General features: G+C 41.5%; 1 protein-coding gene across 6 annotated transcripts in view; it reads left to right on the forward strand.

Annotated features, from left to right (window-relative positions):
* The first annotated feature begins 409 nt into the window (after nt 1–409).
* Nucleotides 410–27,965, forward strand: part of TJP1 (tight junction protein 1) — a 253,048-nt gene continuing 225,492 nt past the window's right edge. For all 6 annotated transcript variants that reach the window (XM_055326338.1, XM_055326339.1, XM_055326340.1 and 3 more), the window contains exons 1-2: nt 410–597; nt 12,179–12,311. In XM_055326338.1, coding sequence (XP_055182313.1) covers nt 425–597; nt 12,179–12,311 — 306 coding nt within the window. In that variant the 5' untranslated portion in view covers nt 410–424. The remainder of the gene's footprint in view (nt 598–12,178; nt 12,312–27,965) is intronic.

Below are 27,965 nucleotides of genomic sequence, written 5' to 3' on the forward strand. Positions count from 1 at the left end.
GGGCGGCGGCCCGGCAGCTCCCGCCGCTCGGGCAGAAGGAGTGGAGCGGGGCCCGCCGCCCGGGGCGCGCGCGGGGGCCGCGCGGGCCGGGCGGAGGGGGCGGTGCGGGCGGCGGCAGCGGCGGGCCACGCACGGCGACGGCGGCGGCGGCGGCGGCGGCGGCGGCGGCGGGAGCGGCCGGGCACGCACGGCTACGGCGGCGGCGGCGGCGGGAGCTCCGGCCACGCGCGGCCGCGGCGGCGAGGGCGGCGGGAGCGGGAGCGGGAGCGGGAGGGGAGCGAGAGCGGGAGCCGGAGCCGCCGGAGCCGCCGGAGCCGCCGGAGCCGGGCGCGCACGGCCGCGGCGTCGGGAGCGGCGGGAGCGGCGGGAGCTGTGGCGGCGGCGGCGGCGGCGGCGGCGGCGGCGGATGGCCCAGAGCTGATCTATGCGGCGCCTGGAGGGGCTGTGTCTGCGGCGCCGGCGGCGGCGGCGGGGCCCTGCCCGCGAGCGGAGCGGGGACAAGATGAAGTACCAGAAATACCTGACGGTGCTGCAGATGGCCATCGGCGTCACCCCCTCCAACCGCGGCAGCCTCCTGCCGCTCAAGAGGAGGCTGTGGTGAGGGCGCGGCGGGCGCGGGCCGGGGCCGGGGCCGGGGCCGGGGCCGGGCCGGGCGGGGCCGAGGCCGGGCGGGCGGCGAGGCCGGGCGGGCCCGAGCGCGCCGGGAGCGCCGAGCGCAGCAGCCATTTCGGAGCCCGTGGGGCCCGCGCCCCCGCGGGCAGGTGCGGCCGCCTCACGCAGACGGCGCCCGGAGGGAAGGCGGGGGCCCGGCGGCTGCCGCCCGGGGCTGTCCTTGCCAGCCCGTCCCCGCCGAGGCCGTGGCTCGGGGTTTCCGGCCGGGCTCCCGCGGTGTGTCAACCCGCACCCGCCGCGGGCAGGCGAAGGGCCAGCCGCTCGCCCCCGCCGCGAGGGGAGTAAGTTCGAGACGCCGGGGGCACGACGCGGGGCTGCATTTTATCCGCACGCGTTCCAGCTCCTCTGACCTGGAAACCGTGACTGGGGGTAACGGGAAAAGATCGCCCTTACAAGAAAGAACGTCCGAAGTTTTCCAGGTCTGGTGGCACCGTTGATGATCTTTCGGGTGTGGGGCATTTCTGTGAGCGTTCAGGTGGGGCCTGCGGGGTCCCCGGGGCTGCCTGGGATCCCGCCGCCCCGAGGCTTCAGCGGGAGGCTCTGTCACGAAATAGTCCGGCGAAGGGATGGTGACTGTCAAAAGAATACCTCAGCATTTTAAAAGATAGATAGGTATTAAAAGAATATCTCGCTATTTTAATTTTGAATTTTGTGGTCGGTGAGGTTCTGCGGAGATTTACACAGTTCGATTTTAATTGAATTGAATTTCAAGGTTATAGGGAAAAGGATGTGAGGCCGCTTGTAGGCATTTGAGAAAAGTCGTTTGTGCCATCTAAGACTAAATGAGTGATCCAAGGAATATAAAGATGGAGCAACCAAAAAGAAAAAAAAAAAAAAAGAATGCCCCATAATGAAGAATTTTGGAGGTAAGACCAAAAAATATGGGCAGCAGAGTTCAAATTCAGCTGTGCCACTTACTCTGTGACCTTAAGCAAGTTACTGGAGTGTCTGTTTCTTGGTCTGTATGGTGAGAATGATATTATCTGCCTCCTGGGGTCATAACCCAGATCAACTGAGATAATGAATACAAAGCATCTGCCACTAGGTCTGGCTGAATAATGGGCGCTTAGTGACTCTTAGTGTCTTCCTCACCGCCCTCCCTCTAATAATTTACTTAAAGAGAGAAATTTAGGGGTACCTTGGTGGCACTGCCTCCAACTCTTTCAGCTGGGGTCCTGACCTGGAGGTCGTGAGATCCAGCCCTATATCTGGCTGCACCCTCAGTGAAGAGGCCACTTGGGTTTCTCCCTCCTTCTCTGCCCCCTTCCCCCACTTTTCCTCTCTCAATCAAATAAAAATTTTTAAAAAGAGAGAGATGTATTCTGCAAACAGTATTTTAATTTGATGAATAGCAAGGGATGACACATCAAGGACTAGACTGGTAATAGTTGGCAGTAATTGAGAAATGTCCATGGAAGAAGATTTTTAGCAAATATATGAAGACTGTCGCTATTATGAAGCAAGAAGCAGTAACATTGGAAGATGGCTTTTCAGGTTGATAAAGGAAAGGAAGAAGAAAAAACGAGGTCAGCACCAGCTCTGCTTTTCTCCTGAGCACTTACAATATATAAGGCACTACATATTTTACTTAATTGCCATACATACTACCCCCCCCCCAACTGTGCCACTGGAATGTAAGTTGCATGGGGGCAGGCCTTTTTGTCTGTTTGGTTCATTACTAAGTCCCCTATAACTGGTATCTGGTACAAAATAGTTTCTGAAAAGTTACATGTTGAATAGATGTATTCTTTTTTTAAATTCAGATTCAATTAGTACATCATTAGTTTCAGATGTAGTTTTTAATAATTCATCAGTTGCGTATGACACGTGCTCATCATATCATGTGCCCCCCTTAATGCCCATTACCCAGTTCTTAATGATGCATAACCGGGTAGGAAATTTTCTTGATGTTAAATTTAAAAACTAAGATGTGGGAATATTGTTTGAGGAACTGTTGGGCATGAATGTTAATTAGCATCAGTGGGCCACCAAGTCAGGATACTAGGTTTATTCTTTTTCAGTGGAGTGCTGCTTCTGAGAATACATTCCCCAATACAGTGTGTGAAGAGAGGACACAAAGAAATAAAATCCAGGTAACTTTTGTGCTCTAGAGATTCATGTTTCAGGCAGGCAGGGAACCAGGGCTGCAGTTAAAAACCATCTAATGAAGAGAGAGCCTGGAAAAAGCCAGGGGATTTTGTTTAACTTACCCACAATCTTAAATGAGCATTCCAGAATTTCTGCTCAATGTTAAGTGAATTTGCAAATGCTAATATAATTTCTATAATGGCAAAGTGAAGAGCATACATGATGGAAACTCTAGAGTGGATGGTACTTCATATATATATATATATATATATATATATATATATATAGTCCTTTCTTTAAGTTGAAGAATATTGTGCTGCCTGACTCATCTCTCTCTTACATCCTCTGGAATTGATTTTCTAGATAACATTTCATTTTGCCAGTATTAGAGCCAACGGCATATGGGGAATTAAGACAGGCGCTATTACATATCAAGAAGATGTGTGGATATGGGTTCTGACTCCAGCATGGTGGGTAGGAACCAGTAGCAGATATCAGCATGGATTGTCGGACCTTGGGATGCACTATACCCATTTAGAAGATGTGAGGGATACTATGATAATTGGTTGTGGCACATATGAAGATTTATATGAATATGCTTACGCGAAAGTGCATGCTGTCTGTGTTCCTCTGTCTCTAAATTCTTGCAGTCTATGTGGAACGATGGCATGCCTGCAAAGCTTATGCGGATGGAAGTAAAGGATAGGGTTGCCTGGTCCCGGGCTCTGGCCCCACACTTCTATCTAGTTTGACCACTTGTGCTCATTAGCTTTCTTCTGTGCACCATCTTTTCATCTTTCTGATTGGCTCTGCAATTCCTATAAGGAATAATAGATTTGTACACCATTTTTGGTGGAAAGTAAAGCAAACAGCCAGACCTGCATCACTGGAGCCTGCAAGAACTTTGTCTTCTCCTTGTCTCCTTCTCCAAGAAATTTAGGAAGTAGGACTGTTTGGTTTTGAATCATTAGTGTTTAAGAACATAGAACTAAGGCCTGTGACCTCTACCCAAAGTAGGTGTGAGTTTGTGCAGCTTGCAGCCAGTGGGTATCTTCTATAATTGCTGCTTCTGAAAAGAGGCAGCAGGGCACTCTTTTTCCTAGAGCTGCTGTAACAGATTACCACTGATTCAGTAGCTTAAAACAGCAGAAATGTATTCTCCCTCAGTTTTGGAGGCCAGAAGTCTGAAATCAAGGTGTCTACAGAACCAGGCTTCCGGGAAGGCTCTAGGTGGGAATCCTTCCTGCCCTCTCCCCATTCCAGGTGGTTCCAGGCATTCCTTGTGGCTGACTCACTCCCATCTTTCTCTACCTCTTCACATGGTCTTTGTATGTCTGTGTCTTCTCCACTTCTGTCTCTTATAAGGACATTTGTCATTGGATTTAGAGTCCACCTGGATAATCCAGGATGACCTCATCTCAGGACCCTTCATTATTTCTGCAGAGACCCTTTTTCTAAATGAGAGTCCCATTCACAGATTCCCGGGGTTAGGAAAAATGGAGAGGGAGCACCAACCAATCAAGTACAGGTACTGAGGCCAACTCTCTGCTTTTCAACAGGTGTGAAGCCCAAACAATTGTTACTCCTGTCGATTTTATGTGAAATGTGAAAAATATTTTCATAATAGTTTTATTGTTATTCAATCAGATTTTTGCATGGAGTGCGCTTAGTATCATTTACACTGATCTTAGGGGGAAAAGAGAATGTCACCTCATTTTCTTCATGCCTCTAAAGATATTTCTCCCAGCTATTTGATTGAGTAACTATTGAAGGTGGTGTGGCATCAGTGCACTCGTTCAAGTAGTTGTCCAGTAGGCAGATTCTGGAAAAAAGAAGAGCTGCCATTCCTTGAGTTTATTACCTGATGGGCCCAGTAGAAGTGCTTTCCAAACATCCTCATATAACCTGCAGCACCACTATGAGGTAGCTGCTGTTTCCTCCCAGTTTTACATATTTTTTTATTTTATTTATTTATGATAGTCACAGAGAGAGGGGGGGGGCAGAGACATAGGCAGAGGGAGAAGCAGGCTCCATGCACCGAGAGCCTGACGTGGGATTCGATCCCGGGTCTCCAGGATCGCGCCCTGGGCCAAAGGCAGGCGCCAAACCGCTGCGCCACCCAGGGATCCCCTTCCCAGTTTTACAAATGAAGTCATTGACTTGCCCAGAGTCACACATCAGGTTTTATGCCAGTTGTTGGGGTTAAAAAAACATTTGAGCAGGGACATGACAGTCTAGAAAGGAAGAACCACTGAAAACAGGTACAAAACAACTGGAAAGTGCCTTATAGAATGTTGTTTCTCCAAGGGTGGCCCATAGCCCCCTCATGGGTCACAGAGGTTCCTGTGATGGGACAGGAATGGCTCTAATATCCACGTCCTTTCTTGGTTTCTTTCTTTTTTTCTTTATTGAGGTATAGCTGACATACAACATATTTCTTTCAGGGGTACAATATAATGATTCAGTATTTATCTATATAGCAAAATGATCAGTACAGTAAGTCTAGTTAGCATCCATCCCTTTCTTAGTTTCTTTACTGCGCAAATTGTAGCCAGTTATACACATTCTTATTTATATGTACAACTAAGGGCCAGCCATGTATATAAACATTTTAAGGCTTCTGAAGTCTGATACTTAAAGACAAAAATTAGCATTTTACCAGCATTTATGGAAGCATCCTTCACAAGAATTCAGTATCCTTCTAAAGTCAGCTGCCTTGCTGTGCTTAGCAGTATCTCGAGGCCTCTGTTCTTACACCTTGTTTGTACTTCCCATTGTCTGGGGGAAAGATGCTCTGCTATCACCCATCAGTATTCTTCTTGAGTTGGTTGTGGTTATCAGTTCCTGATATATTTTTTAAGGCTTTATTTATTTATTCATGAGAGAGAGGGGCAGAGACATAGGTAGAGAGAGAAGCAGGCTCCCTGTGGGGCGCCCGGTACAGGACTTGATCCTAGATCCCTAGGATCACCACCTGAGCTAAAGGCAGACACTCAACCCTTGAGCCACCCAGGCATCCCTAATTCCTGATATTTTAAAATTAATATCTTGTAGAAAGATTGTTAGGTGTTCTTTCTATCAGTACTTTGTTCTTGTGTAACTGTTTAATTTCTCCCATTTTGATTATTTTTGCCCAATTCTTTGTTATTATTGAGATCTTTTCCACTAGAAATTAGAGATGGATGAGGTAGGCAAGCTTAGGAGTTGTTCGTTCCAAGTGAACCGTGGTCAGAAATTGTTGTAAGCCCAAACTTCTGCATTAGAAACCAAATGAGAGGGTTTCTGCCTGTCAAGCATGCCAGCCCTGACCACAGGGAAAAACATGGTTGTATTACAGAGGTTATGAACAGAGTGGAGAGAAGCAGAAATTTTCTCCCCAGTCATCCCCTAGAGATGAATAAATGGAATTAAGAATTAGGAAAAGAAAAACTTCATTGTAAGCTAAATATCGATTTCCCCAGAATTCAAGGGAAAATATCCAAAATGCTTACATCTCAGTTACTAACTTTATTTTCCCTGTCATCAAGGGCCATTCTCCTAAATATTTGGGAAATAAATCCCAGAGTCTGAGTTAATTCAGTTCAGACGACACCATCAGGAGAGTGGGACCTTGGGATTAAAAATATGCCTGGGGCATCTGGGTGGCTCAGTCCGTTAAGTGTCCAAGTCTTGATTTCGGCCCAGGTCATGATCTCAGGATTGTGAGATCAAGCCCCACATCAGGCTCCATGCTGGGTTTGGGGCCTGCTTAAGATTCTGTCTCTCTATACTCCTTCCACTTATATTCTCTCTCTCTCTCTCTCTCTCTCTCTCTCAAATAAATAAATAAATAAATAAACCAAAACAAAAACAAACCAAAAACCGAAAAACTAGAACAACAACAACAAAATACTCCTTTTTTTCCCCCTCCGCATCTCCACGTGGAGACGTCAGAAAGAATTGTCCTTCGTGGGCTTTTTGTATCCAAGTACAGCTCGTCTTAACTGAATTGTAAATATTCCTCTCTATTCTTAACGAGGTTCCAGCAGAAAAGTATTTGAACACACAAATCCCTGCCCCAAGACATATATTAATTCTCAAAAACAGTAGTAAAACAGAAGAGAAGTGACATTTTAAATTCCCCTATATCTCAATGCCCCTTCTACTTATCTATGAGTTAACATTGTATATTATTATCTGGAATCATGTTTATTTCTTTTCTTTTTTCCTCACCAAAGAAAAGGGGGTCATTACTGAACCATATGCTTTTTAACCTCTTCCTTTCCCAAAGACCTGCTCAAAACTCTTACTCTGTAGGAGCCTGGTTCTCTGCCTAGGCAAAGCACCTTCCTCCTGCCCAGTCTGTGGGTGGGGTGGATACAGACCTGATATTCACCTGCTATATACCAATTCAGTTCTACTCTTTAGTAAATGTTTTTATTATGATCCTGGTGGGGGAGGGCAGGATTATATTTAGGAGTTTTAGTTATATTTAGATAGGATTTTTTTTCCTGATTTCATCACTAGACTTGATATTACATTGAGTTAAGTCTGATAAATTTCTTGACTGTCAGTCATTTATACATTTGGTGGATATAAATTTTTATCACAGACTTCAGATTTTAGGTTTGGTAAAAAGGTAAATAGTGATACTTTTCAAGTCAAATGAGAGAAAAACTTGTGAAAAATATCTTTGTCAAAAAGTTTATATTAATTTCTTATGATTATGTCACATAATAATGCTATCAAAGTGAGAGAAAAGAAACAGAATTTAAGACTTACATATTGTTTTACAAATCTGTTTTTCTTCTTTTTTTTTTTTTTTTTTACAAATCTGTTTTTCTTTCCTATATGCCTTCTTCTCTTAAATGAAATTCTTCATTATTTTCACGGAAGCTTTTATTCTGCAGAGAAGAGAGCAACACTGTACAATGTACTATTTTTTTTTTTTGTATTGAGAATAATGAGCAGGACATCATCAGAATTTTATCCTTGGAGGTGACTTGAAAGGTGCACTCATTAGCAATTCAATGAAATAACAAAAATATGCCTGGGTGGCTCAGTGGTTGAGTGTCTGGGCATGATCCTGGCTCAGGGCATGATCCTGGGATCCTGGGATCAAGTCCTGCATCAGGCTTCCTGGAGGAAGCCTGCTTCTCCTTCCCTGTTTCTGCCTATGTCTCTGCCTCTCTCTGTCTGTGTCTCTCATGAATAAATACATACATAATTTTTTTTTAAAAAAAGCCACAACAAAAATACTAACAGTTTGAGTAAACAACACCAAATGCCATCAATGGACCAACATTTTTGCAGAATCTCTGAAATGTACATACTAGATTGGATGGATCTACTGAGAGAAAAGCCTTGTAGGAACCACTGTCCACAAAATGAGCAGGAGAACATTTCTGCACAAAGAGAGGTTGATAGCGTGCAGCAGCATTCCAGGGATGGAAGGAGCAGAGGACATTTGGGGAATTAATCAGATTGGATGCTCAGTTGACTCCTTGCCTCCCTAGTTTGTGACAAGTTGTGGACAACAGTGTTGCTTTCTCACTTACCAAAGCAGTGAATGCGAGCTCTTGGGCCAGAGACAGAGCTGTAGCTGAGATAGCTACTGAGCCCTGTGACCCAGAAGAGAAGTTACTTCATAACAGCCTGTCCCATCTCCCTGCCAGAGTTGCCAAAGGCAGGCCACAATAATCTCGACAATGCAGAAACAGATGTTCTCTAATACAAGTATAAGTAGACATTAAAAATCACCGAACAGTTGGAGAAAGCCAGTATTAAGAGAATTACTGTACTCAACAAACAAAAGAACTAAGTCCTGAGAAAATAGAAAAACCATCGATTTAAATGGTTATTTTCAGAAAGATGCAAGAGAATATTGTATTAATAAAACACTATGAGACACTTCAGAAATTTAACCTTTGCTTATTAAACTGAAAGAGAATGGCTGAACGGATAAAACTGAAAAGCAAGTTAGCAATCTAGAGGAGTAAGCTAAAGAACCACTAAAGAATAAAGGGATTAAAAGTATGAAAGAGAAGTTAAGAGACCTTGAAACTATTTCCAAGAAAGGGTGGAGCTTTTGGTAGGGTTGTCCTGGTGTTGGAAAAGAAGGGAAACGGAGGTGGGTGTAATGTTGTTTCTTGTGGAACAGCAGATAGGAATACCACTGAACTGTAGATGTTGATAGAAATATTTCAGTTTAAATATATATGTGTGTACAAATGTATTCTGGAAATATAGAAGTATGTATATATGTATGCATATATTTATGTACCTATGCACATATAAATATATAAATATGTGTTTGTATATAGTTAGCTAGAGTTAGAGTTGCCCTAATAAGATGTGTAACTTTGTTTTTTGTTTTTGTTTTGTTTTGTTTTTAGATGTGTAACTTTGAACTACTAGTTGGAAAGGAGAGAGTCCAGGGGTGGGTGGAGACATAGAAAACTCAATCATAGTAAAAAGGTGGGAAAAGAAAAAGAAAGCATTTAAACTAGAAAAATATAAACTATAAAACAATGTGGCAGGAATAAACCTAAATATATCGGTAAATACAACAAATTTGAATGGATTAAGTTTCTCTCAAAAGATACAGATTCCCAAATTGGATAAAAAAGAAAACAATAAGGCAGCCTGGGTGGCTCAGTGGTTTAGCGCCGCCTTCAGCCCCGGGACATGATCCTGGAGACCCATGATCGAGTCCCAAGTCGGGCTCCCTGCATGGAGCCTGCTTCTCCCTCTGCCTGTGTCTCTGCCTCTCTCTCTCTCTCTCTCTTTCTCATGAATAAATAAACTATTTTTAAAGGAGAAAAAAGAAAGAAAATAATCTGGTTACATGCTGCTAAAGAGTTAACAAGATTAAGGGTATAGCTAAAAGAATGGCAGGGGGAGACAGCAGGGGCTTGGAAAGGTTCAAAAGACAAGCACAGAAAAAGATAAGTCAAGAAAAAAGATAATATATAAATGTAGATGGGGAAATTAATAGACAAAATAGCATTTAAGGTAAAGTCTTTAACTGGAACAGAGACTTTTAATATGATGAAAGGTTAAATCCCAGAAAGATATGAGTTATAAACATTAGAGCATCTGATACAACAGACTTGAAATATGTAAAGGAAAAACTAATATATAAAGATCAGTTTCAAATCCATATTCATGTTGGAAAACTCCAAAATAGTCTTTTTAAATAGAAATCAGCCCTTCAACAAGATAAGTGTAATTAAGGATACAGAGAAGTTGTTAAAAAATGATAAAGTCACTCTTCCACTTGAGGATACTCCCACCCTCACATGAACATACTTTCTTATATCTTGTTGATGGCAGTATAAGTTGGTAAAGCCTTTTTGAAAGGTGGTACCTAGCAACATCTAGAAACCTCTGACCCTGCATTTTACTTCTAGTAATCTTTCCTAAGTAAATACTATGTGCGCAAAGATGTTAACTATGTTCATTGCTTTATAGTTTGATAACAAACATTTGAAAGCTAAATGCCCATTGGTTAGAAGAATGGTTGAATAAATTGTGGTACACCTATGTAATGAAATACTGTTTAGCCATTAAAAGAAATGAAATATGTAACTTCAAGCCCCATGTTGGATGCAGAGACTACCTAAAAATAAAATCTTTAAAAAAAAACGTGGGGGGAGGGGAGATGCCTGGCTAGTTTAGTAGATAGAGCATGCAACTCTTAATCTCAGAGTTGTAAATTCAAGCCCCACATTGGGTGTAGAGACTAATTAAAAATAAAATCTTTTAAAAATTGAAATAAATCTGGTTATTCTGGGAAAAGCTTCAAGATATATTACTAAGTGAAAAAGTAGGGTGCAGGACAATTTGATCACTGCTAAAAAGTTTCAAAGAAGATTCACACATACATGGATAAGCATGGGCATTTGTTTGGGAGTTTATACAAAGAACTGTTAGTGGTGGTTGTCCTTAGAAAAAGGAATTGGGATTTGGGATGGGGGGGAGAAGGAAGCTTTACTTTTCAATTTTGCATCTTTTCATACTCTTTAAATATTCTAACTATAGGGAAGTAGTACTTTTAAACTGCAGGCATACCTAATCTAGTCTATTTTATGATATTCATTACCGTCTTATTATTATATAAGTCAAATTTACTTTGCTAATAGTCCATCCAGTGTGTCCTTTTCAAGCAATGAGAGAAGACCTATTTTTTTTAGAGAGAGAGAGAGAGTGTGTGCACGCTCACAGAGAGGAGGGACAGAGGGAGAGAGAAAGAATCTTAAACAGGTTCCATGCTCACCATGGGGCTCAATCTCAGGACCCTGAGATCATGACCTGAGCCGAAATGAAGAGTTGGATGCCTGACTGAGCCACCCAGGCGCCCCATGAGAGACCTATCCCTTTCAGACAGCATTTCAAGTATAAAATATTAATTAGGTCAGGAAAGTTGAAAAGTATGTGAACATGGAATGTATACAAGCAGGAAATCTGATCATAAAATAAGGAAACTGATTTTCATAAGCCACACTTAACAAATCAGTCTTACTCCTTAAACCTTTGTCATCCCTAAGATGATAATCCACTAAGTAGTTTCCTCCCCGGTTCCCAGGACACCTTCTAAGGCTGCCAGCATTAGTAGCACAGAAGCGATTGAACACATGGTGGACTTTGAGTGTGTGTTTACATGTATCCCAATGTGCATAGATTAGATTAGATTATTTACCATTTCTTTTTATCTGTATTTACTTGGTTCTGTAATCATGTTAAAATTAAGTGTTGGCTGTCATGTTTAAATTTTTGAAGTTACTTTCATGCTTGAAAAAGCATGCTGAACAGTTTTTGTGGTTGTACAAAGTGATAGCCAACTTGCTCCAAGTGTGCTGGGCTCTGGGCTGAGCGCTTGATAAAGAATCACCTAGAGGGGAGCAGATGCCTCCCAGTTACCTAGGAAACTTCAGTCTGGCCTTCATTGCTTCTTTGATGGTCACAGAGTTGACTTTTAGTGAGTCTTAATGTAGAAATGTTTGAACCCCATCAAGAAAAATTTCTAAGCCAGCAAGCTGTTAAGAAATACTTAGAAAGGGTATCTGGGGCAGCCCCTGTGTCCCAGCAGTTTAGTGCCGCCTTCAGCCAGGGGTGTGATCCTGGAGACCCAGGATCGTGTCCCATGTCAGGCTCCCTGCATGGAGCCTGCTTCTCCCTCTGCCTCTGTCTCTGCGTCTCTCTCTCTCTCTGTGTCTCTCATGAGTAAATAAAATCTTTGAAAGAAAGAAAGAAGAAAAGAAAAGAAAATAAAAGAGAATGAATATCTGATCAGAGGTAGCTCCACTGTGGTTCTTAGCTTCTTGTTTGAAAAAGAGCACGAGATTTCTAGAGCTATTCTCGAGTAAGTCCTTATTTCATGCTTGAGAAACCTATCTACCTACATACCTGTCTTTTAAGTTTTTTTCCCTTCTTTCAGGGTAACGCCATCCTCTGAAAATCCAAATGGTGCTACTTCTAGCGTCAGCCAAGGAAAACCTTCTTTAAGACGAATAAAAGGGAGACTGCACAGAAGCAAAAGCCTTGACAGCATCGATTTCTGTGAACTCACTGTAAGTGGACTGTGCAGTATTTTTTTTAATTTTTCAAAGAATGTGAACATTTTTATTTCATTATTTTTATTTGCATAAAAACACAGCAGTTGTATTTTGTGCACATTTTTTTTTTTTGGCAATTAAAACGGGTTTATCCAACAGGTTACCAACCAGAATGCTTTGTTAACTGGTATCTGTATGAAACATCTATAATAAATGGTTCTGATTCGAAGACCAAAATAAAGAAATGCTTCCTGAACTCTGCAACAAAAATTGAATTAAGTTCAGTGGAGTATTAATGTAAGTTTCTTAGAAAATTACAAATCTGCATGTTAATGTAAGTAGGGATCTAAGTGTTTGATTAACCCCAAATATCCACCTTCCTGGCAGCGCCAGAAAATAGAGTTACTCTGATATGATTAGGACAGATCCTGATTCAGCTAATGCTAGTCCTTTCTATCTGTTCAAAGTGATTAACATTAGTGGTCATATTCTTTTTTTTCCCCCAGGCCAAGTGACAGGCTTTCATGTGAGTATGTGATACGTTCATGCATGTTTTAGAGGAACACTGGCACTTTCAGTCCCCACTGTCCTTTGCTATTAATTATGTTGTTTAGCTCATAAGAGATAACATAGTGCTATAAAGGACATAGAATTTTCTTTGCTTTAAGAAGATTTTATTCAAATTTATGTAGGGTTCAAATTAATGGATATTTAGGATGTTTAGCAGACCAGATGTGTTCACTTCTCCCCTCTGAGCTCTGAAAATTTCTGAATTATAAAAGTACCATTGAAGGATGCCTGGATGGCTTGGCTCAGTCAGTTAAGTGTCTGCCTTTGGCTCAGGTCATGATCCTGGGATCAGGCCCCACGTGGGGCTCCCTGCTTAGTGAGGAGGTTGCTTCTCCCTTTCCCTCTGCCTGCTGCTTCCCCTGCTTGTGCACTCTCTATCAAATAAATAAACTCTTTAAAAATCAGTCAATAAATAGAAGTACCATTGACCATACCTGTTTCAAACAGTGGTAACAAAGACTCTTTTTTGAGGGTATGACTTCTGCAATCTTTTATCAATAGTTAATGAAACCAAAAGTTCAGTAAATGTGGATATTCTTAATTTTTATTTTAGTAACTATTCTTGTTAAAATAATTATACTCAATTTTGCCTAAAAGTGTACTTGACCATTTTATGCCACAAGACAGCAGGAGGTGAAATGTGACCTTCTTGTGAAAAAGACATTTAAGCAATAACTGAGAAAAGACAGTAAGGTTTTGCTAAGCAAAGCTAATAATATGACTAAAGAAAATATAAATATGGTTTAATATAAAGAGAATTGCTTTGCAAAAGTCAAACACTGAATTGAGAAGTAGTTTTTTTAAAGATTTATTTATTTATTTATTCATGATAGACATAGAGAGAGAGAGAGGCAGAGACACAGGCAGAGGGAGAAGCAGGCTCCATGCTGGGAGCCTGATGCGGGACTTGATCCCGGGACTCCAGGATCGCGCCCTGGGCCAAAGGGAGGCGCCAAACTGCTGAGCCACCGAGGATCCCCGAGAAGCAGTTTTGAGTTACTTTTTGGAATAAAAATGGAAATTGGAATTTTATCAGGTTCTTTTTTATTGTATTAAACATTGTCATTACTGAAGGTAGTCCAATAACTAATAAATCTGGCATGTCATAAAATACGTTTGTTTGCTTAATTATGGTCTCTGTGGTTGGGGAAGAGGTAAATCTATCAGTAGGCTATGACAGGAAAAAAAAGCTTTACTTCATATACTATTGCTTTCAGCCTCCCAACAATAGAAATAGATTATTTTAGCTATGAGGAAAAGTTAGCAGATAGAGCTATCTTTTATCATGATGAATATGTTTTAAAATTATTGATAATTCATCCCCTGCCTTGTGCCATGCAAGAGTTGATCTGGCTCAAGTGAGTACACAGTTCAAGCAAGGAAAAAATAACACTATCTGCAGAATTAATTTCTTTCTTTTTGAAATCTCTCCAATTTGACTTTATCTCAAAAGTGAAATGTCTTAGTTATCCCCAGAGGGAAGACATTTGAAACTGAGGTTAAGAGAGAGAGGTAAAGTTGAGATTGATGGAAGGTCCCATTCCAGGGAGGAGCATGTATGTGTTCAAGGACTATGTGGTTTTCTGCTTTCTGGAGAATACACTGAGAGGCCATGGACTTTGGTACACTGACATTTAATCTCTTTCAGTAATGAGAATGTATTAATGAAATGTAATTAGGGTTCACCCTTGAAGATTGCAGGGGTTAGAGGCATCAAGCCTCCATGCAGTCAAAAATCCACTTATAAGCTGACTCCCCAAAAACTTAACTACTAATAGCCTACTGATGACCAGAAGCCTTAGCAGTAACATAAATAGTCCATTAACATGTATTTTACGTGTTCTATGTATTATACACTTCATTCTTACAATAAGCTGAACTAGAGAAAAAGTGTTATTAAGAAAACTGGGAAGCCTGGGTGGCTCAGCGTTTGAGCACTTGCCTTCGGCCCAGGGTGTGATCCCAGAGTCTTGGGATCAAGTCCCTGCATGGAGCCTGCTTCTCTCTCTGCCTATGTCTCTGCCTCTCTCTCTCTCTGTGTCTCTCATGAATAAATAAATAAAATCTTTTTAAAAAGAAAAAACATCATAAGGAAGAGAAAACACATTTATAGCACCATGTTGTAAAAAATCTACTCATATCTAGACCTACCAGTTAGTTCAAACCTGTACTTTTCAAGGGTCAACAGTACTGCAATCAATTAGACTTTTTTGCAGTTTGAGTTCGTTTTGTTTCTCAGGTTTTGCAGTGATGGGTGGTAGGACAGCAGTGTTTGAAGATTTTTAGATTCTTAGAAATCTTTATAATGTGCATGTTCCGTTTTTAGGAAAGCAATAAACTGATTTTCCAAACAACAGAGAAATTTTTAAAAAGAGCCTAACAGCCTGGCTACTGCCACCATCTACCATAAGCTGTGGCAATTGGTGTTGTAATATCCAAAATACATAGGGGCATATAGCATCTTTAGCACAGGGATAGGAAGGTTGTTTTCCCCTCCACTTCTTCAAATCTGTCTTCTTTTTAAAAGAAAGAAGTGCTACTCTTGAAAGCTAGATTAGAAAAGAGTCTCAGAGGAGGAGAATGGGATTCAGATCTGGTTCTCTTACACAGTTGACTCTAATGTAATCATAGAAAACCACATTTCAAAAGCTTCAGCCACAATGTCCAAAGGGTAATTACTTGGTAAATGATGGCCAATTTTACAGGAATAGATACTTCTCATCCCCGTTAGGAAATAGTTTAGCCACCATAGGTGTCTCTGTTCAAAAAATAATGAAAATTTTGTCATATGATCTTTTTAAAATCTGTAAAAATTTTTATTAGATGTATGGCTTCCTTTGACTGCCAGAGCAATGAGCAAACCTTAAAGTAGAAAGACAAACTTAGTTCATTATCTCTGGTTATGTGCAAATATCAAATTTGCATGACCAACAGAATAACGTGTATGTTTTTATTTTTACATTTTACTTACAATTTTGCCTAAGAAAAAATACAATTTATATTGCTTTTGGAAAAACAGAGCAAATAGAGTAAGAAGAGGTCCACTTGCTATGCATTCAAGGTCCCAGTTTCTGGCTGAGAAACCTCAGATTCCAGCTGAGTTGGCTGGCTTTGGTCCAGGCGTCAGATTGATGCCATTTCACTCCTGGGGAGCGGTGATTGTTTCAGCTTTCTCTGTGGGGATTAAATGGGATGGGCATCCTAGTTCATTTGACAAATCCTACAGCATAAATGACTGACTTCCGAGTTCACTGGAGGAGACTGGAATCCATCCAGTCTCACTGCTTCCATGAGACAGTGTCCCAGAGATCCTTGGTAAAATTCTGTTGGGCAAGGCCTGCACTGGACAAGTCTGTTATGAACACCTGTCTTGCCTGGAAAACCTGAGCCTTTGTTCAACACTCTAATGGGTAAAATGCTATAAAACCACATGACAAGTTCTCACTGCCCCTCGAGGTGATGGAGTGATGTATTGACGATCGGAAGAAGAAAAGTGACTATTTTGTCTTTAGACACAGTTAATGATGTTGATATGCTGAGCTATTCCATTTCGCTCTGGGCCATGGCCTGTTTAGAGTGATCAGGTTGCCTTGTCCCTCCCTGCTTCTCAGATTCTAAGTGTATAGTCAAAACATTTTTAGTGATAATTTAAAAATTCAACAGACTGCTTGAAACTTTACAGCTTCCTTGATCATACATCCTCCTTAAAACAGGAAAATGGAGCCAGTTGAGTAGGATTCATTCAGTGGGGGGAGGCTCTTCTGAATATAGACTTACACAATTTATTTCCTGCTTTGTGGGTGTAAATCTAGATTGCTAATTTTCTCTTTCTGCCAACAGACATAATACTCCAAAAAGTTTCATGTACAATAAAGAGAAAACAGTGAACCAATTAATAGTTTATGGCTGTGTTCCCTTAGCTTTGGATTAGACAGTTGCAGTCGTCACCAAGAACCATTAGGCAAAAACGATAGGTCTCAAAATCTTCAGAGGAGTTTTTGTCATTAGAGGAAAAATATGTGATAATAAGATACTATTTGGAGTATATTACTTTTATGCATTTCTGGGCTAATAAGTCACATTTCATTGCTGCCTGGTTATTAAGGTAATTCTGTTTTTTTTTTTTAATGATCAGCAATTTTTCATATTTGAAAAGGTAACTTTTTTCTCCTGATAAAGAGGAGTCTCTATGTAGGCTCATAGAAAATAAGTGTAACCTATGGAGATATCAGTGATAGAAATTTTCTCCTTCTCCCTCTACTCTTTAAGACCTCCTCTGTGAGCTCTGTGGGACACTTGAGAGAGTCAAGAACACTGTTTTAAAACTAAATATCTGACTTTTAATACCTATCAAGTTTGCTTTCTTCTTGGCATGATTGGGTACCTGACTGGTGAATGAGGAGCTGGGCACCCCAAGGTGAGAAGATGGAAGGTGGATATGTGAAGGCACGCTGAATACCAACTTACCCTGCCTCCCATTCTGTTAGGAGGGGGCCAGCCACTTCTCCCCTTTCTGGCTCCTACCTGATCACCACTGCCCATCTCACCAGTCAGTATGAGGACCTAGAAGAAACAGCAGGGAGCATTGGGGGCCCCTTTTACTCTGGGTGCACAGCTTTCCTCCTGACCTTTAGTGATATGGGCATCTTTCTGTTCACTTTTACAAATCTGCATCATTGTAGGTGTTGGCCCACGACCACCAGCAGATCTCCTCACTGTGCCCTCAACTCTTAGTGCATGTTTTATTCCTGATTGTATCAAGGGCTTCACCTCCTTGGAGACAGGGAGCATGTCTTTTATATTCCCCTGAATGCTACACATGACAGATTTTATGCTCATTAAGGATCTGTTGGTTGGTTGTTGGTTAATTGATTGTTTCGTTAGCTGTGGCAGCTCAGTAGAGAAAAACTTAAGAGACCATTAAATGTTCCCATAGTAGGCTTTAAGAAGTAAGAGATGATGTAAAATGATGTAATTCATTTGTTATGGAGTTAGGTGTAAAGTAACCAGCTTAATCTGTTGACTTATTTATGGGAAACACCTCTGAATACCAAGAAATAAGGGGGGAGCAAAGTAGACGTTGTGATGCCATTTAGAGGTATTGGAGGTGGAGGTGATGGTATTGGTGATGAAGGTAGAGGTGGTGATGGGGGTGGAGATAGAAGTGTACACACCCATTGTCATTAGTCTTTCATTGAAACTTTTGAGAGCAAACTATACATATAATGTCTCACAATCTCTACATTTTGAATACATAGGTCCCCCAAGCAGGGTCATTCTCCACTTTGCCACCATGTAACAAATCAGGAAATCAACACTGACACGATAATAGTGTCCAATCTACAATTCCCATCCAAACTTCACCACTTTCCCAGTGGTGTCTCTCTTTCCTTTCTGGTGCAGGATCCCATCCAGGAACAGGCATTGGTTAGAGATGTCATATTTCCTCCTTGACAGTTTTAAAGAATTCTCAACCTGGAGCCGTTCAGTGTTTCTCATGACTAGATTCAGGTCATGTGTTCTTGGCAGGAACAGAGGACCTGCCCTCACTAGTCCCAGTTCACCAAGCACCTGGCCTCCTTGCTGACTTCAGTGTCAGTGAACTAGACACAGGAGTGTGCTGTGGCCCACTCCCAACCCTCCCTGAGGATATGCATTGCTGTGGGGTACAGGAGTCTTCCAGAATTATCACCCTCATTAATTTTCCAGAGTGGGAGAAATCAAGTAGAGTTTTGAGGCTCTTGTGCAGAACAAAGGAATCTGGCTGTTATATATGTTTGGGACTTCCAGAGGCCAATCTGAGTCCAGTTTGTCAATTAACAACCAATTAATAGTAGTTTGCCCTTAATGGTTACTTTCATTAAACTGCATATCTAAGGGACTCTCACAGACAGCCTTGCAAGGACTCTTGTCTTTTTGGAAAATTATAAGCATAATGGCAATAAGCTGTCTATTCCTCTGAATACTGTCAGCTTCTACGTTTATCTAACAAGCTTTTTGGATTGGGTCCACAGGTCAGAATTTTGTCTTCCACTTATGTCAGCGACTCCCTCTTTAGTTTGTTTTCACTAGCAAATGCTTTTTGAGGTTTGTTGGCTCTGATTTTAGGCGAGATTTTTATTTATCAAAACTGAATAGAAAAATACAGATGGGCCTTTTAGAAATTTAGATCTTAAAGAAAACAATAGAGAAATATTATTTCTAAAAAGAGAATATGAGGTCTTCAGTATTCTACCTTAATATATATTTCATTGTCTGTTTTAAAAGCAGTTCTTTGATTTTCCCTCTCTTTCTAGGGCTTACATTCCATCCTTGGTGGTTGGGCTGGAGAGCAGCCAGCTACTGTCCTTTCCCTGTCTCCAGCCACAGCCTTCACCTCTCTTCATGCAGATCAAGATGCCAGCCCCACAGCCAGAATATGTCCAGGCTTCATTTTTGGCTCATCTGGGACCCCTCTCCTTCATATCTTTCACACACACCACCACCACCTCCATCATCATCTTGTCTGCTGTTAGAATGGTCAGATCTAGTAGAGCAAGCAGAAAAGTAAACAGACATCTTGCACTATGAACAATAGTGGAGGCAGTCCAGGGTACCTCCAGGGAATATGGAGTACTCATCTCAGCCTGGTATGGCAAAAGAATCACAAGAAGGTGGCCCTTGAACTGTATCTGGGAATGCATCTGACTTTATTTGGGGGAAAAGTGGGGAGGAGGTCATTAGATTGAAGGAGCAGAGCAGGGAGTGGAGACAGAGCTGAGAACTATTAGGGGTATGGAAAGATACTATAGTTTGTTTTGAACCCCAGAGCTTTACAGAGATGCCCGGGGCTGGGCTGGGTGGATCTTGAGCCCCCATCTTCCTCTTCAGCAGAAGTAACTCCGCTTTGATCTGTTCTGCTGGAAGGTTGGAGGGACACACAGCTGGAAAAAAAAAAAAAAAGATTCTCCCCTGGGATGATTTTGTAAACTAAGAGAGCTAATGCTAGAACCAGAGAGTGCTAGTTCAAGGACAGTCAGAAGTAGAGGAGTAAGCCAGAGAAGTTCATGGATAGATGTTAGAGAAGCTGAGGAGGGCAGTTTCCAGAAGGGAGTGGGTAATCCACAGATACATGTGGCCTCAAAGCTGGGGTGGGGAGGGGGGAGGGCAAAGCAACTGGGACCTGCCAGTGGTCAGAGAAGGTCATTCGAGGAGTGAGAACTAGAGTTTATATTTTCCTTTGTTTTTTATCTTGAGAGGAGAAATAATGTAATTTTTCATAAAGACACAGAGAGAGCCATCAGCACTTTGAAATCTACAGAGCTGATGTCATGGACCCTGACAGTTATGTCACATTTCTGACAGTTACAGCCCCCTCGCCCTCAAATCTATGAATGGGGCACACGATGTTAGAACTCACCCTCCGGGTGCTGTGCTGTTGGTGGTGACCAGGCACAAGGGTGGCAGGGGACATTTGGAGGTGGTTGGCCACATTAGCCAAGGGCAGTGGGGAAGGCCAGCAGGCCGGAGAGGTTGATAATAATAGAAATAAAAAGAATATTTTCATGGGTGCTGAGAGAGTAAATGTATGGAAATGATCCTTTATCTAAAATGGATCTGCTTCAGGTTCTCAGATATGATCTATTATTTCACTATTTTTCACTCAGTGAATGGAATCATTTGATTTCCACATTTGTTATTGAACAGAATAAATAACCTCTGAAGAATGTAATAATGCAGTGTGTTTGTGTGTGCATGTGCATGCACACATTGTTTCCATTGTGGAGAAAACTGGTCACATTTCTCTTTGAAACAGACATCATTGTGTTCCTGGATGAGAGCATGTTAATTCATCTGGTTATTCCATGACTTCAGAGCAGAGAAGGGGAAGTCTCAGAATGTGTTGTTTGCCATCCCTGTAACGTGTTCTATTTTGGGGAAGCTGCCCATGTTGTAGCTAACATTTAGTGGGTACTGACTATGCCTGATGGAGAGGCTGAGTGAGGGCCACACACAATGAGAGTACCTGCTTTTTCACACTGGCTCAGGAGAACCTGAGAAAATAAACTAGGAGGAACGGAATCCTTCCATTGCCTTCGCGCTTTATAGTTTTCATTCCTGCAGTGAATGGGGGCATGAAATATTGATTTATCTTCAGTGATGACTTCATAGCTTACAGGAGGACTCCTTCCTCAGAGCCTGCTTTGGGTGCTGTCACAAGACCCAGTCGTCCCTGGATATCTTTGTGGCCTGTTTGTTCCAGACTGTTTGGACACCAGCATTATTTCCAGATTATTGGAGCTAGCTCTCCCCTTCAGAGGCACTGAGAGGTGGCACAGACTTGAAGTGAGCCTTGGCGGGCAGAGCTTGACAGCCCTGCCTGGGGAAGTGCTATGGGTGGAAAGCAGAGATGATCGGAGCATTCCAGAACAGACCTCAGACAGCCAGGGCTGGGAAGGAAGGGGTTCCAGACACAGAAGGAATACCAAGAGCCCAAAGTACTGAGATACCCTGTTTGCCCCAGGACCAAAGAACATTGCATGTGACCTTTATATACAATTTTAATATCAACTAAAAGATCCTCTGTGGTGAAGTATGACCAGCAAAATGTAGTTGTGACTAGGAAAGATGTCATTTAAACTGGGCCTCAGCATCGTCACAGAATGTGAATGTCCCTGTTTGCAGAAGTCCCTGGGGAGAATCTCAGTAAGGCCCAGGCAGATACAGCAGTTAATTGTGGCATGTTCCCATTGTCCAAGCCACCAAGCCTGGAAAGGGTTTAGTTTCTGCTTAGGAGGCTTTATCCTGAAATCTTTTAACAGTCAGAGGTAGGTGGGCACTTCACAGTATTATTTTTGACTGGAATCTTCCCCTTGTGCCCCAAGGCAGGTGGCCTGGCTACACACAGTTTGGCCAGCCACATGGGGGCAGGGCTTTCTAGCAAGTGTACTCTGGCAGCCAGAGCAAGGCTGTCCAGCTGGGGTCCTTCTGGACTAAAGACTTCACGCTCCCTACTTGTCACCCATCATAACTCTACTTAAATTTGTGGTCCATGGACTTCCATGTGGAAATGAAAGTGGAATATTTGTTACAATTTGAAGTTATTTCAGATGTTTGAATTTCTGAAAGCAGTTGTTACTTGGAGAGGTTCAGCCTAGGGCAGAGTGGACTTCTGAGTGAGCCACTCTGTGCTTGTTGGAAGGTGATTTATATCTCAAGAGCTTTGATGATTGGAGAGTATCTGACAGTCGAGGCTCTGCTTTATTCTTTGGGATGAAAAACAAAAGTGTTTCTACCCTTCTGTAAGGACTTCTGTGTGACCAGAATGAAGTCAAGCTTTTTTTGTTGTTGTTTTTAAGTAACCTAGTTGAGACTCATTAGAACTATCTACATCCTATATCCCAAACATGATTTTAGTTTGTGATCTTTTTTAAATTATGTTTTGGTATTCATTTCCGTGTTTGTTATAACCTTGGTAAGCATTTATTAACTTTGTTTCTCCATTCTCTGTTGTTTACTAAATTTTGAAAGATTTATTATAATTAGAGAATAAAAACCTTAAACTAGCCTTTAACATATTTTTTTTTCCTTCTGATCCAACTGTATACTTTGGGTTACTGCATTTTATGTAGATAACTCAGAATCACTGGCATTTTCCTATTTCGGCATGAAAATTCATTTTCAACATTTTGGAAATTATATGATTCAATATATTATTGTTGCTACTACTTATATTTTAAAAACCTGTTTCACCTTTGGCTTCCAGTGTATGTTCCATGTTCTCAGCAGAAAGTTTAAAATGGACTATTTAGTTTTAAATGACTTATAAATGTTTATTTTTTCTCCCTTGAAAATGTTAACAAGATACAGTAAGATTGGAAAGACATGCTGATGTTTTGAGGTAGGGCCATATTTTAATTCATCTAAGCTTTGTTTTAGTGTACCACTAGATTTACCATCTAATAATTAGATTTTTTTTCTGGTAAAGAGAGGTGTTTTCCATTGTACTTTTTCATATCTAGGTGTATTTTGGAACAGGACAAAAGAATAACCTAATTAGAGCTACTGCATTATCAAAAGTGTCATTTAGGAAAGGATTCCAGAGTCAGGGTTTGCCCTTCTTGACTTATTCTCCAGATGATGATTGTGTTAAGTATGTCTCTGTATGTCATTTTTTATCTTGGACTGGGTCAGTGTTGTCTGTGTTAGGTTGTATACCGATGGTCCCCAACTTAACGATGGTTCAACTTAATAAATTTTCACCTTTATAGTGGTACAAAAGTGACGTGCCTTTCAGTAGAAACCATACTTCATATTTTGAATTTTGATCTTTACCCAGGCTGGCGATAGATGGGACAGTATTCTCTCATGATGCTGGGTAGTGGCAGTGAGACACAGTGCCTGGTCAGCCACAATCACAGGAGTAAACAACCAGCACCCTTACAGCCATTCTGTCCCTATACATCCATTCTGTTCTTCACTTTCTGTATAGCACTCAATAAATTACATGAGATATTCAGCACTTTATTATAAAATAGGCTTTGTGTTAGATTATTTTGCACAACCGTAGGCTAATGTAAGTGTTCTGAGCACATTTAAGGTGGGCTAGGCTAAGCAATGATATTTGGTCAGTTAGGTGCATTAAGTGCATTTTTGACTTAGGATCTTTCTAATCTATGATGTCTTTATTGGGATATAACCCTAGTGTAAGTCAAGGAAGATCTGTACTTGTTATTATCTTTGCACATTGTGTGCAGATGGTATCTGATAACTACTTTTCAAAGTTATTTTTTTTAAGATTTATTTATTTATTTTTTGGGATGGGGGCAGAGTGAGAGAGAGTTTCAAACAGACTCCATGCGGAGGAGCCCAATATAAGGCTCCATCTCATGACCCTAAGATCATGATCTTACCCAAAACCAAGATTCTGACACTCAACTTACTGAGCCACCCAGGCACCTGTGCTTTTCAAAGTTATTAAATACTTCTATGTCGTGCATTCCTGAGGAAATACTTTAGTACCTGCTGGTTTTAGTATGCCATTGTTTCTTAGTTTTCATTTCAGCAGTTACAACATACAAACGTACTGCTTTTTTTATGTTTTCTCAGATTTGTTTTGTGTCATTTTTTAAAACATGGAATCAGTGCCTTTTTTTGGATGATATGAAATGAGAAAATCTAAAACTTACCTGGTAGAAACCAGCACAATTTGGAAGCCTCAGGATCCCCAAATCTTTGTTGAAGATTTGATTTTCCAGCATATTACCACCTGATATTAACTTTTTCTTCCTGGTTTTTAACTGATTGAAGAGTTTCAGAAATAGTTTACTCTTAAAGTGTGATCTTCTCTGAGCATAAATTCTGTAGCATTCATGTCATATATAATCTATAATTATGGAAGATTATAGTCTATGACAGTATTGTTTGCTAATTACCGAAAGAGCTGTATAAATTTCAGAATTTGGGATCCCTGGGTGGCGCAGCGGTTTGGCGCCTGCCTTTGGCCCAGGGCGCGATCCTGGAGACCCGGGATCGAATCCCACGTCGGGCTCCCGGTGCATGGAGCCTGCTTCTCCCCTGTGCCTGTGTCTCTGCCTCTCTCTCTCTTACTGTGTGCCTATCATAAATAAAAAAATAAAAAATAAAAAAATAAATAAATTTCAGAATTTGTTTTTAACACTTATACCAACTTAAAATAAGTAGTAAATGAAATGAACCACCTGTTACTGCATGCATGTTTGTCCGTAGATTTGATGAGAGGATGATTGGAGATTAGTAGAAAATGAGAGGAAACTATGAACAAAGGAGTGAGGCTAAAGGTAACTGACCTGCTCTCCAGCTGGACTCCACTGGAGCAGCCAGTGTTCCTTGCGTGTACACTGTAGTCCCCAGAGTACAGATACCTGGTATACAAACAGAAACTAAGCCAGGAGCTGGATGATCAGAGTGGCAGATGTGAGAAGGAAAGCCTCATCTTGGAGAACCAGTGGGTGGCCCTCTAGACCCAGACATAGGAAGGCCAGAGGCTTGGTCTTGGTGGCTTAGAACTTGCTGGAGCTGAAGCAACAGGAAAGAACATCAGTGTCTACAATAACGTGGACCAAGGAAGGCAGATGCTGACAACGTAAAGTAATATAATGAAAACTTAGCAGACTGCTATATTTAGTATGTAGTAGAGTGTTTTTAAAATTTTGTAATTTTTAAAGCATGGGAGTGTATTAAGCATCTTTATATGCCTAGGGGAGCCTTTGAAGATACCAGAGGGAGAAAGAGGTGGATGCCGGCTCCAGAGGTAAGGAGGGAAGGATAAAAGTCAAGGCACCTAAGTGTGGAGCTCTCCACTCCCCAGAGGAAGTACTGCATAGTTGCATATAGAGATAAATTCCAGGTTGGGAGGCAGTTTCATTTTCTGAGTGGGCAGAGATTGCCACTTGAGGAAGAGGTGACAAAGTAGAATTGCTACTGAGGGCAAAGGAGAGGAAATGATTGCCAGGCATGGTTGAGGGGCCAGTAGAGGTCAGAGACTGTGACTCATCCTAGGACAGGAGTGAGAGCTGGCCTAGCTGGAAGTGAAGGGTGTGGGCAGTGAGACAAGAGAGGAAGAGAGGCTGGAATTGAAAGGGGGGAGGCTGACTGAAGTGATGGCCCAGGGGGACTGGACTGATGATGTAAGGAAGTGAAATGAAGGGACTGGGGACACCAGGGCTTTAATGCAGAAAACAGGAGCTTTGACCTGAATGCTGGATGGACATGCTTAACTTGTTGGGAATAGTGCTGGCTTTGGGCATGGACTGATGAACGGAGGGGCAGGGGGCGGGGTTATTCCAGGACTGGTAAAGCTGGGAATTTGATGTCATTTGGAATGACCCTGGCCATCTGTGAAGAAGCAGGCCTTGGGGTGTTTATGATGCCCTACTGTCCCCTCCTGGTCATTAGTGTGCTGCTCTAGCAGGCCCTGGTGAACCCATAGTACTTTATGGGAGACACAAGGATTTTAAGAAAACACAGGCCAGTCACTGCTGGAAGAGATAGGGACTTAGAGAGTCGAATTGTTACTGATAACTGGAACAGAGGAAGGGAATACAGAGTTTAGAAGGTAAAGATAAAGAATTTAAAATTAAGTGAAATTTGAGGAGAAATTTGAGAATAAGGAACATTTGAGAAATGAGAAAAGAATGCTTTGTGGAGGCAGTTTGAACTAATTGGAGAGTCAAATGCTAAATATTAAAAACACCTAGGAGATCTACAAGTGATGCTGGGGATGTGCCAAAGAGCAGCAAATGGTTCATCTAAGCAAATAGAAGAAACATCCGTGGAATGTGGAAGAATGTGGGTATAATAATTTCTCTGTGACTTCATTTCTGACAATCATTTTCCAAATACTTCTGAGAGTAATAATTCAGTTTCCCTCTAATGGCATTGCTTTGATATTACCTCAAAGACTTCCACACTTAACTTACTAATTTATTTAGCCTACAGGAAGATAAAAGCTATTTCAGAAAGTGGAATTGTTGGAACATTTTGTAAATCCACAGTCAAATGAAAAATCTTTGCCAGCTTTACTTCTTCTAATCACCATTAACTCTTCACCCACCGCTTACAACAAAGCTAATTATAGCTTTGCCTCCAACAAATGTTTGTATTTGAAGTTGAAAACTACTTCAGAGTTTCCACATATTTCAGTTGTAGGCTTTATTTCTGCACATACTTAGAACATAACCTTTTAAAAAATTTATTACTCAAATTTTAGATCTCTTTTTAGGGAATAATTAAAGAGGTCAGTAAGTGTTCTTGTTTCTCCAGTTTGTTGGGTTTGTGGCACAAAGGAGTCTACATGCAGGTTTTATCTTGGCGTCACTCAAGGTGGGGCTGACTTTTAAAAGGTGAGGAGAGCGTGGAGCTTGGATGTTGAAGAAATTGAGAAAATCACAGTGACAGCCCAGCCCTACTTCTCCAAGACCGAGGTACAACCTCAGTTTAACTTAATACCAGTACCATGAATCATCACATTTCTTGTTTAATCACAGATGTTTAGGAACACATGAGTTGGGTTATTTCACCTTGAATTGTTTTGCTTTTAATTCTGTAGGTTCAACTAGCAGTTGCTCAATTGAACATGGCACACAGAAACATTCATTACTTGCAGCATTCTCCAGGAGTGTGGATAGACACTTGTATATCAAAGAATGATGTTAAAATAAACAAGGTTTTCCTTCTTTTAAGTAAAGGAGCCTGCCAGTCACTTGGGTCACTGGTTAGGTTGTCCTAAAAATTCCCACAAGTATTCCACTCAAATACTTGTCTTGGTTCTCATGCCATGAATGACTTGAAGCAAAGACATAATGAGGGATTTGGTTTTTTATTTCTAGTAAGCTCTCAGATACAGCTTTGCAGATGCTTTTTAATCCAAATAGAATTCTGTACCATGCCAGATCTCAGTACTCAATTACCAGGTCTACCTCCCGGAGGTTCCCCTGGTCATGATCAGCTTGAAACACCAATTTTTGGGGCACCTGGGTAGCTCAGTGGTTGAGTGTCTGCCTTCGACTCAGGTCAGGATCCCGGGTTCTGGGATGGAATCCCGCATCAGGCTCCCTGCAGAAAGCCTGCTTCTCCCTCTGCCTATGTCTCTGCCTTTCTCTCTCTCTCTCTCATGAATACATTTAAAAAATTTTTTTAAAAAAGAACACCAATTCTTTTCTACAGCATCAGACCATGAATCATGTTTCCTGTTTTCGAACTTCATTGTCTCCCACTGTCTTCAGGTTTCTGTGTCCTTGTTTTCTTCTGTCTTCCAGCATCTTCAGTTTTGGGGTGTATCAGGAAATTTTTTCATAATAGGTATATTATCTGGTCATAATGGAATCGAGGATATGATGCTCACTCCATAGAGCTAAATCTGATTTCTGCCATCTTGAAAAACATTTCCACTGATTTGTCACCTTCTCTTTCCTACCACATTTGTTGACTATGTGGTCCATACAGACGCCTCTACTCCCACTTTCTTTGCACTCCAGCAGTTTGATATTTTCATCACAGCCCTATTATCTTTTCTTAGCATTTATTCTCTTTAAGTGCTCTCCTTTTTATAATTCAGCAGTGGAGTAGTATTCTCTCCTT

The sequence above is a fragment of the Nyctereutes procyonoides genome, unplaced genomic scaffold, assembly GCF_905146905.1.
Source record: "Nyctereutes procyonoides isolate TBG_1078 unplaced genomic scaffold, NYPRO_anot_genome, whole genome shotgun sequence".
In the NCBI taxonomy this organism is placed as follows: domain Eukaryota; kingdom Metazoa; phylum Chordata; class Mammalia; order Carnivora; family Canidae; genus Nyctereutes; species Nyctereutes procyonoides.